Here is an 11,420-nt window from a genome sequence, read left to right on the forward strand (position 1 = left end):
CGATAATCAGCCAACTTCCGTTTCTACTGAAATGCCTTCCGTTTCTGTCGAAAATTTCAGTAGTGTGTGTGAGAGCATTTTGGATAGTGTATGTGAGAGCATTTTCACATGTGTATGTGAGAGGATTTTCACATGTGTATGTGAGAGGATTTTCACATGTGTATGTGAGAGGATTTTCACATGTGTATGTGAGAGGATTTTCACATGTGTATGTGAGAGGATTTCAGTAGTGTGTGTGAGAGGATTTCAGTAGTGTGTGTGAGAGGATTTCAGTAGTGTGTGTGAGAGGATTTCAGTAGTGTGTGTGAGAGGATTTCAGTAGTGTGTGTGAGAGGATTTCAGTAGTGTGTGTGAGAGGATTTCAGTAGTGTGTGTGAGAGGATTTCAGTAGTGTGTGTGAGAGGATTTCAGTAGTGTGTGTGAGAGGATTTCAGTAGTGTGTGTGAGAGGATTTCAGTAGTGTGTGTGAGAGGATTTCAGTAGTGTGTGTGAGAGGATTTCAGTAGCGTGTGTGAGAGGATTTCAGTAGTGTGTGTGAGAGCATTTCACATGTGTATGTGAGAGCATTTTCAGTAGTGTGTGTGAGAGCATTTCACATGTGTATGTGAGAGATTTCACATGTGTATGTGAGAGATTTCACATGTGTATGTGAGAGATTTCACATGTGTATGTGAGAGATTTCACATGTGTATGTGAATGAATACATTTTCAGTTGTATGTATACAAGCATTTCACTAGTGTGTGTGAGAGATTTCACATGTGTATGTGAATGCTAATTCTGAATAATGTCCTACACGGCACCTCATATGTGTGTTCATATTGTGTGTGTTTAGAGGAAGGAGAACAGCCGTAACAGTACTAAAGACAAAGTTTCTGGCAACACTGCTGCTAGCTTCTCTTGTAGCAATAACATGCTCCCTCCACAGCTCACTGTGACATTACTTTCTGTTAGGTAGTTAGCTGCTCAGCCCAGTAGAAATTTCAGAATAAAAGCACTTCAATTGCTGCTTTACTTCCGTTGTGAGTTAATGTGTTGTGAGGTAAGTTAATGTGTTGTGTTGTGACCCTTTTGGGCCATGAGTTAATGTGTTGTGTTGTGAGTTAATGTGTTGTGTTGTGAGTTATTGTGTTGTGTTGTGAGTTAATGTGTTGTGTTGTGAGTTATTGTGTTGTGTTGTGAGTTAATGTGTTGTGTTGTGAGTTAATGTGTTGTGTTGTGAGTTAATGTGTTGTGAGCTATTGTGTTGTGTTGTGAGTTAATGTGTTGTGTGTTAAGTTAATGTGTTGTGTGTTAAGTTAATGTGTTGTGTGTAAAGTTAATGTGTTGTGTGTAAAGTTAGTGTGTTGTGTGTAAAGTTAGTGTGTTGTGTATAAAGTTAATGTGTTGTGTGTAAAGTTAATGTGTTGTTTGTAAAGTTAGTGTGTTGTGTATAAAGTTAATGTGTTGTGTTGTGACCCTTCTGGGCCACCGTAGTTTTCACACAAATACAGCTTCAGGAACATTGGACTTGATAAATAAATGTAGATAAAGACATACATAAAATAAACAGCTAAATGTAAACAAACATTTTTACAAATGTCGGGTAATTGTCCTGCAATTTAAATGAGACTCTAATGTCTGTTTATGTCTTAGTCTAGGTGAAGTGAAGTGGGACCCCATCATAAAAAAAGTCCTCCAAATAAAGTCAAATGCAGCGTTACTGAAGAATGTAGTGCAAGAAGTGCGGAAATACTCAACAGGTAGGTAGACAAGACAAGACAAGCATGAGAATAACACATGGGCTCAGGGATGTACACACTGGAGGAAAAGAATGGGGGACATTGCTGTTATTTCTGTACTGTAACTGATGGACAACATTTACGCACAGACTCCAGAAAACCTGCCAAAGTGCGCTTCTTCTTACTCCATGTTTTAGTGCCCATTGCAGTGGAGGGTGATGAATAAATAGGTAATATAATCTCAAATCCTTCTCTAAATCCAGAAATGCCGTTTCAAGAGGGGAGGAACAGGGGCAGATCCAGCGAGTACAAGGGAGTCAAAAGGAACAGAGGTAGAGATTCCAGTAGTCTGATCAAGTTCAGTAATAAAATAAAAGCCAGGACAGAAAATAGGGTTAAAGCCATCACAACATACCACCTCAACAAGATTTGAAAAAATGGGCGATTGGACACGTAGACACAAAGGCCGATCAGAATACCCCCCTACCCATAGCTTCTCGCTAACCCTACAATTAGCCCTCTAAATGGTGAGTAATGGAAAAACAGTGTCTTCTAATCTGGACGTCCTCACAGTGAAGGAATACAGAGCTCTCCATCGTGAGGGTTTCCCATTTAAAAATCTATTTTAGACACCTTTATCCTTCAAAATAACCCTACAATTGGAGGGAAAGGGAGAAGCTGAAGGGGAATGGGTAAGATCCAGATTCGGCCAAACATTCACACAACCACAGTTGTCATGAACAAGGAATAAAGTATCAAACATTAGGGACAGACTGTTGTTGTTGTTCACCTTTCTGCTTCTCCCGTCAGGGGTCGCCACAGCGAATTAGCTTTGACTGATACTCACAGGTGGTTTGGCACAGACTTTTATGGAAAGTGCCCTTCCTGAGACAACCCTGTATTTTCAGGCAGCAGCGTGAAGGACTCACGCAGGATTTTAGCTTATGGCCCACCCTGGGAAGCAAACCCAGGTTTCCTGCATGACAGTCCTACATCCAGACAGACTGAAAGTTTAATTTTAGTGAAGATTTTTTGACAAGAGCAGGGCTGGTCAACCCTGGTTGACAAGAGCCACAACCCTGCCTGTTTAACAATTCTCCCTGACCAGCTTGCTGCATCTCAGCTGAGTCAAGTGATTCCATTTGACTGAACACACCTGATCTATAGAAATTCGTTCCCTTTTGAAACTAGCCCCAAGTGGTCATTTAAGGAACTGTTACAACTGTGTTGCTTAGTCACCAAAAGTGCTGGATCTTTGATGTGAGTAAAGCAATAAAATTATGATTTTTTTTTTTTTAATTTTTAGGAAAAGCAAGAATACCCGTCATTGTTTTAGTTAATGTGAAACTTTCAGTTCATATTTGATTTCCTCTTATGGTCCTCCTGGTTTGGCAGGTGTTAAAGGTCACCCAAACTTTGTCCTTTTGGTCTCTGTTTGCTTGCAGATGAACTCTGGTGCGGTTCACCTAAGCAGTAGTGCAGACAATCTGTCCATGAACCATGGAGAGGAAGAACACCAAAGGAAGGAAATGGCACACACTACATCTTGATGGTCAAAGAAGTTGCAGCATATTCCAGCTGAGGTCAAAGTTCTCCAATAAATAAACCTGCTACATGCACTATCAGTCTTTACCGATCTACAGAACTTCACACAACATGAAAACAAACATGCTTGCAACACACCATTATCACATCTGTAGTACTGATTTTTTACAAACTGTTTGGGCTAAAATTGAGGCAGACATTTTTTCTTTAAACCAGATGCAAAGGATAGTAAATTCCTGAAGTGGACTCAAAGCCTTGTATTTCTTGACTCATCCAGGATCCCATGGTCAGATCTGTCATTCAAAACCTGGAAAATCAGTGAACTCTACGCTATCCTTCCTCCCCGTTCGTCTCCCAGCTGTGTTGTCCTCTGTTTTCTTCCGAACTTTCTTGATCCAGGATATCTGAGCGATAGCCAATGACATCATGCACACCTGCCGCAGGATACAAGCACAGATTAACCATCCCTTTCTTAACTATTACGAGCACAAAGTCTTCAGGGGTGGACAGAGATGCTACCTCAAGTAGCAGAAGGCCGGCAGTCAGACCGCCCACCAGACGAAGGTTGTTCTTGGCCCACCAGAGGATCTTCTCCAAACAGCCAACAGTGAAAATGTTCTTACTGGCCAAATCTTCCTTCTGCATCTGCATCCCATACCCACACATGGTGTTGTGCACAGTCTGCACAGAAAACAACACACACATGGTTCTAATGCTGAACCAAGCAACGAGAACATATCAGCAGGAGTCTGGAGTATCTAGATCTATGGTGATGACAGGTTCTGGATCCTTCAAATGCATCTATGTATTTAAATCAATCCCTTTTCATACAACTTCCACCATGCTCAATTAGAAGACTGGTTTGAGGTCAGGGAATCTTGTGTGTTTATTTTCCTAAAATCACTGCATAAGGCTTTAAGGAAATAACAGCATGCAGCATTAATATAAGATAATACATGGAACCATGAGATCTTTAAAGGGCCTATATTGGGCTATTCTTTCGGAGTAAACTATATCTATATATGGGATAAATCACTACCTTTGGCAAACTAAAGAACACATTTTTTATTAGATTACTACTATATATTATACTATACCAGGGGTCGGCAACCCATGGCTCCGGAGCCACATGTGGTTCATTCATCCTTTTGTTGTGGCTCCCTGTGACTTTGGAAAATAATGAATATTTTATAATAATTAAATTTTATTTTAGTTTGTTCATCTGCTGGCTGCGTACGAAGCGCGTACCACGTCAAAACCAGCTTCCTAAATGAGCTCGTATTTATCGGGCGAGAACTGCAGAGCTGATAGCAGGAAGAGACACGCGGGGCGGAGTGATCTTCTGCCGGGAACTTGACGTGCTGCGGGGCAGAGACCAACTCGCTGATGACAGAGAGTTTTCCAGCCCAAAAGTTATCTGAAAACCGCCAGACCAAGCCAAAAACCGCCCAACATAACTTTTGTTGATGTTTTTTTTCGCACTGGACTGATTTAGCAAAATAAAAGATTTTTCTAAATAAAAGATAGTTCAGACTAATAATAAAATGTGTACAATATTGAATATTTCTTCAGCGGACCGCCTTCTTCCATTCATTTGCTTAACCCGCTCTATCTCCGCTATAACCTGCGTCTTGCTCTTTCATCCTTGTGCTGCGCTGGAGCGCCCCGACTATCGTGTTTTGCGCTCTCTGTGTAGGACACACTGAGGAGCGCGGGGGAAACAAATCTCAGCTACAGAGGATGTGAAGAGGTAGAGAGGAAAAGCAGGTAAAGAGGTGAAGGAGGGGCTTTAGCTTCAAACTCTGTCAGAGAGATGCAAACACGGGCGTCAGATTGAGACGCAGCTTTCACTGCAGGAGTTGAAGCAGAGACTTTCCCTGGGATGATTTTATGAACTCAAACATGGAAACATGATTACCAAGTAGAACTCTTCAAAATAATAAACCTGATCTCTCCACATTCTCCATGTCTACCATGCATTGATAAACACATCGCTCCATGCAGCGATCAGACCATAACTTCAGCTGGTGGCTCCTCCCAACGCGACCGCGGTATCACCTTTTTAAGAACACAATGTGCATTTGCAGTGATGTATGTTTCAGAGGATGTCCGATTGGCCAATCTACATGTCAATCAAGTCCCCTACTTCTCAGTGAGGATTTTGATTGGCTGGTGGATTTTTAAGAAGTACTTTTTATTATCTTTTCTGGCCCGCGATCTACACTCATGTCCTTGAAGATCGACGTAATGAGCACCCTTGATATAATATATATAGTGATGTCAAAACGGGTTGTGGCTCCGGGTGCTTTCTTTTCATTAGGGGCGGTCCCAAATGGCTCTTTGAGTAAAAAAGGTTGCCGACCCCTGTACTATACTATACTATACTATTATATTATTACTTATCTTCACAGCTTATTTTCCTAGCCAGAAGTAAGACGACTCAATATCTGAGACATCGCCTTTCACTCCTTGTGGGTGCCGCCCATTTCATGACGTCAACCTAGAGTCAGCCTTGGCAGTGTATCTGCGTCCCGCCCACGAAAACAAACAACATCCAAACTTTTGCAAAGATGGATGTGCAGATTGTGGAGCCCTACAAATGCGTTTTGCTGATAACCGTTAGCTCTGTGGAAAAAGTTTGTGTTAGCCTGGGGGCAGTGCTGGCAGCACAGGCTCATCCCAGAAAGGGCTGTTCCTCACTTGCCTACGTCACAATGTGAGAACCTACTCATTTTCATGGATTGGGAAGGGTTCGGGAACCTTTTTGGCCAAGAGAGCCATAAACACCACATATTTTTAAATGTAATTTCGTGAGAGGCATACAATATTGTAGAGTCCCTTTCCCACACTGAGGCACGGAGATTTATTCTCTTTTAGGGTTCTGTATTCTGGTTACTGTAGGCCATAACCAACGCCGTACAACTTATTCAGCAACTCCTAAATCTCTCCCGCCGAGAGCGCTTCCCCCAACTTTTTATTCCCTCGCTTCTGCATCAGCCCTCTTATTGGCCTATTCGGCCCACAGCTGAACCCCATTGTTCCAAACTACCCAACGACATGCTGAGCGACAGAACTGAGGGCCAACCAGCATCTCTGCTTGATGTGTTCAATGAACTCCGGATAAACAAAAACCAACTCACGCAATAAGTCATTCAAAAACATGGAGATGGATGTAAACATTACTTTGATTTAGAGCAGATGCATTCAAATTTCTACCACGACACCAGCGCTCATCATCACCTATCAAATGAGTCGCTGACGTATATCTCTCCTTGCACGTGGGAGCGGCTACAGATGAAGCCATCTTGAAAATGGTGGTTTGTGATTTTACAGAGGAGCTGTGGATCCAATGACACGCATTACCACGCTCAACTTTTGATGAGATGTGTGATGATGTCCGACCTCTTGTGGCGCCTGCTGTGAAGTGCATAAGACGGCCAGTTCCTACCAAGGAAAAGTGTTTCCATTGCAATTTTGCGAATTATGTCAATTTTTTTTCGCCTCAAATTTTCACAAATGTGAGGGTTTTTTTTTTGTTTTCTTGTTTCCATTAGTGATTTTATTATTGAAATCCAATTTGTGCCATTTCATAGTCGATGGAGACGCAGCTATTGATGCCAACAGGATGCTGATCCAAGCAAAGTTCCTCGTGCCTCCATTTTCTGACCTGGTTCTTTAGGTGGATGCAGCAGGAGAAGGGAACTCCACAGGCCTCCAGACTGGGGTTGGTGTCCAAACAATCAAAGTAAGGGTTCTGTGACCAGTCTTTGTAGTTCTCCACACCACAGCACTGGAACTGGACACAACAAGCAGGACATCACCACATATTTGATACATTTGTCTGAATGATTGTGGTTCTCAAAACCTTCTTCTTTACCTTTTTCTGGACAAAGTCAATGGCGTTTTCCAGGTCTCGATCCTCCCTGTAGCGGACGATGGCCTTCATCATCAGCTTCTCTGTTCTCTCCATTACCTGAGGAAGATTAGCATCATGTTTCTCTGTTGAGCGGAGCAGCGGTGTGTTGTAAATCTGTTGGTGATTCTTCTACCTTGTCAGTAAAGAGGTATCCCACGACTCCAGTTGCAATCTGCAGGAGGAAGACTACTGCCAGGATCACCAAGAACTGCAGAGGTAAACAGCAGTTCTAAGAGAACTGAACCTCAATGACCAAAGCTGCATAAAAACCAGATCCTGAGGTCCTACCATCTTCAGTGGACATGTGGAATTGCGCAGTGCTCCAAAACATCCCAGGAAGGTGATGAGAAACATCACCGATCCAACCATGATCAACAGCAGGGCGGGATCCACCGTCAGCGTGTCCACAACATCTGCACACAAACACTCATCTGTCTGTGGTTGTGGGGGTGATCACTAATCCAACAGATTAAGATAAGTATGTTTGGTGACAAAATTCTAACAATATTATTGGAATTAAATCATCTGAAATGTTTCCTCAAAAATTTCTAACTAAATTGTCACAATCTAACACCTTAACACCGGGATATTCAATTCAAACTTATCCAGACCAGATGTCAATTACTAAAAACTTACAAAAAGTTGTTTTTAATGTTTTAACAAAACCAAAAATGTTTTACAAATAGAGTATAAGCAAAGGAGCATTTATTTGTGCTTTACAACAATATTAGTAAAAACAATTAAGATATTAAAAATGTGAATGCAGCAATATGTTTCACACAATTAAGTGTTAATGTTGGTCCATCCATCCATCTTCTTTCACTCAAGTGCCAAAGAGAATTGATCATGGAGGAGAAATTAATAATTGCAATTGGTGCCTGGCTGGAATTCTATGACACCAAGTCTTTCATATGTTGGATTAGAGTTGTGAAAGAAAAAGTTTGGATAAAGAGTCACGAGATTTGCACCGCAGTTTACACCAAACCTCTTCCAACCAAAGCGGTTATGCATTAGGGTAGTGACAGTCCATTGTTAAGAACATATGCTAAAAGCCCATTCTTGAACGCATGTCACATGACCAGTGTGAAGGTAACATCAGGGAGCGCTAAGCCACCGTGCGGGGGAAGCTCATTATGCCCACTTGTATACAGGATCCTTGATGACGCAGAGCTCATAACTACTGGTGAGAATTGGAACAAAGATCAACCGGTAAACTGAGTACTTTGTTTATGTTGGTATAACAATGCTACATAAATATAATATTATACGAATTAACACACAGCAAAGTCACTCTATGACCAAATGTTAATATTGAATTAGTTTAATTAAGATGAACCTGTAATAAACGATGGACAAGAATCTGCAGAAAAAATTCCGGTTTTACTTCTGGATCGCAGTTAAAGTTCACAAGGTCACAGCTACTTGCTAATTCAAGCTTTAAAAATCACAACCTAATAAAATTCTAAGAAACAAAGGTTAAAGAAATGCTTCAGTGTACGTTGTAAATTTCTGTGCAGTGTCTTTGTCTAATTGGTCCTTTTTATCAGAAAATGCTGTCTTGTTCTGTCCTGCAAGCACAATAGCAGCTCGTTCATGTTGACAGAGACTCTCGTAACAATCTGCTGTGATCACCAAACAATTGCTCAGAAGGTCTTGATGTAAACAAAACACCATACTCAGACAGATGTGACCAGTTTCCTTTTTTTTTTTCGGAATACAGGTTAGGAATCCCCGTCTTTTTCACAAAGACACAGGACCGAGCATGATTGTGTTGCCTACAATCCAGCAGAAAAAGTTGAAACATGTCAGAGAAAGTCTTCTGCTTCAAGAATGTAAACGGAGAAGGTGTGCTTGGACCCTGCTGCACACAGAGGTGTCTCATCACTGCACAGATTTTCATGCATTAAACCCACTAAATGCTATTTTGCCCTTTCTTTCCTTTTCTCCACCATAGTGACGGGAAGCATTGGAAGAAGGGAAGGAACTTTTTCTTTTGTTGATGAAAGTGTTCTACACATTCAGCATCACATAATCCATCATGTATTGCACAAAGAGAGACAACCCTGTTCTTGTACCAAGCTCACTTGTACACATCCGTTTGTGAACATCAACGTCAAGAACAGCAGCTGGATACTAACCTTTCTCTTTGGCAATCTTAGCATAGACCCCCACCGCAATCAGGATAGCACTCACAACCTGCAAGCAGAAGAATTGCAGGCACTTTGTTTTTATCAATTAGACATCACTTGGTATTCAACACAACACCTGTGACTGAAAGATGGAAGGAGAAATGCAGTATACTATGTAGGTGTCATCATCCAAAGACCACTGAGGTAGGGTGCCCACCTGGAGATCCCAGCAATGCTAACATCCCAACCAGCCTCCATACTCAATATTCATCCTCAAAGGAAGTTTAGGACCATGCCAACCAATCCTAGTGTCCTGGATAAGAGATGGTACCACACAGTCCCATGATGTTCTTTATAAATGTCAGATAATTGGAAACCTTTTGGAAGGCAGCAAATTCCGCACTTCCACCAAATCCAAATGTGACGTTTAGGTTTCTTTAAATAAAACAATCGGCTCAATGAAGAGGAATAACTCTAAAAACACATAAAAAGTAAAACTAGAGATATAGATATGTGTTGAAAATCCATCTGGCATTGGGAGCAACACCAGTATCAGTTGGAAACCACAGAAACAAACAAGACAATGTTGGTTAAAAGGTATAAAATTGTTCGGGAAATAAATAACCAGTTTCTTGTCAACTTTGTCAGTTTCTCTTCCTGTTGTATCTCTACTGCAAAAAATGATGTCCAATCACAAGCCAGCTTCTACCAATTCGAATCAGTTAAAATTGGCTGAAGGTGAACCACACGTGTGTGTGTTTTTCACAGGACTGCAACAATAACTGAAGGGAATAAAATGACAAACTTCAAAAGAACAAAACTGTAGAAAAGAACCAAAATGTTGGTTTTAATGTCTGAAGCTCATATGTCAAAAACATTTTGTTTTTGATGATTAAAAATAAAAAGTGTCAGTGAGCGAAAAAAGAAGAGTTTCTCTGTTAAAAGACCTTTTCATTTATAGTTTTAAATTCCAAATCCATAATAAATACCTAGATTGTGTCCATCTAGGTAAAAGTCTTGGACTGTATCGTATCGCCACAAAGTCAGTTGAGTCTTTTATGGACTTGTAGAACACGCATGAAGATGAGAGTTCACAACATGTGAGTGGAAAAGATACACATCTTTAATGGAAACATTAGACTCAGCAAATCTGGTGCTCATTTCTAAATCTGGAACCATCTCAACCTGATTTGAAAATCTTTTCATGTGAAACATTTGCAAATGACTAAATTATCTTATTGTTCATTCTTTAAGAAGAAAGAAATCAGAATTTTATAACCTTTCAAGTTAAAACTACCTCATGTCCATCCTTCCATTTTCCAAAACTGTTCATCCCTGTTCAGGTTTACAGGAATGCTGGAGCCTATCCAGCTACTGAGGGACAAAGACAGTGTTCTTCCTGAACAGTTTACCAGTCCATCACAAGGCAGCACTTGACTTTTTAAGTTAACAATAAATTATGAAAATATGTTCCACATATAAGTTTGTGCATATTTTCAATATTTTGTCTCTCCAACATACTTCAGTCATCCACTTATTTCACTTAAATTCCTCTTTGTTGTTTGTGTCAGAAACTGTCTGGTCAGGACTTTTTCCAGACACAAGCTAAATCAGAATCAAACCAGAAGCACTCACAGACCAGATGTGCTGGATCTAACTCTCATGTCGAGCTGAACCTCTAAGAAGTCGGACTCACCCAGAAAAAGTAGCAGAAGATGAAGAGGGTGTACTTGATGCCTCTGTATCCTCTCATCTTGTTTTTTCAGACGGAGGGCTGCAGGTTTGCTTATTGCTCGCATGACTGCCGGAAAGCCTGTGAGGGCCTGCAGGCTGCATTCCTGCCGAAGAGCTCGCCCTCATCTTCTTCTGCAGTTGCTGTCATCTGTGGCTGGGAGGGGCCAGCCAGCTACTGCAGAAAACCTCCCATCTCTGTGAGAGCCCAAAGTTCATAAAAAAGTAGTGCCCCCCTCAGGCGAGTGTGTTTTACTTTTGAGGGTTTGAGTGCAGATAAAGAGCCGTGTTTCTCTGCTCCATTTCTTTGGAATTGACCATCCAGGTACTTTGATTGTCAGGACTCCAACGGTTGCATGAGGATCATTTGATAAAGTATC

The 11,420-nt window shown here is 41.2% G+C and overlaps 1 protein-coding gene across 1 annotated transcript; it reads right to left on the bottom strand.

The window, feature by feature from the left end:
• Window positions 1-3,018: 3,018 nt before the first annotated feature.
• On the bottom strand, window positions 3,019-11,194 carry LOC101175144 (tetraspanin-33-like). Its single transcript, XM_004067792.4, has 8 exons — window positions 11,006-11,194; window positions 9,319-9,376; window positions 7,469-7,593; window positions 7,314-7,388; window positions 7,142-7,237; window positions 6,932-7,060; window positions 3,784-3,945; window positions 3,019-3,698 (listed from the first exon to the last, which is right to left on the bottom strand). The coding sequence occupies exons 1-8, from the start codon at window positions 11,060-11,062 to the stop codon at window positions 3,561-3,563; spliced, it is 840 nt and encodes a 279-aa protein (XP_004067840.1). The 5' UTR covers window positions 11,063-11,194; the 3' UTR covers window positions 3,019-3,560.
• Between the last annotated feature and the right edge of the window lie 226 nt (window positions 11,195-11,420).

The sequence above is a fragment of the Oryzias latipes genome, chromosome 4 (assembly GCF_002234675.1).
Source record: "Oryzias latipes chromosome 4, ASM223467v1".
NCBI classification, from domain to species: domain Eukaryota; kingdom Metazoa; phylum Chordata; class Actinopteri; order Beloniformes; family Adrianichthyidae; genus Oryzias; species Oryzias latipes.

Bases quoted from the DNA above. Each gene is read 5' to 3' on its own strand.
- LOC101175144 (XM_004067792.4), bottom strand. From the start codon at position 11,062: ATGAGAGGATACAGAGGCATCAAGTACACCCTCTTCATCTTCTGCTAC. The intron at 7,594-9,318 runs GTTAGTATCCAG...GTTTGTGTGCAG, and splicing joins TAAGATTGCCAAAGAGAAAG to ATGTTGTGGACACGCTGACG. The intron at 3,699-3,783 runs GTAGCATCTCTG...ATCCTGCGGCAG, and splicing joins CCGGCCTTCTGCTACTTGAG to GTGTGCATGATGTCATTGGC.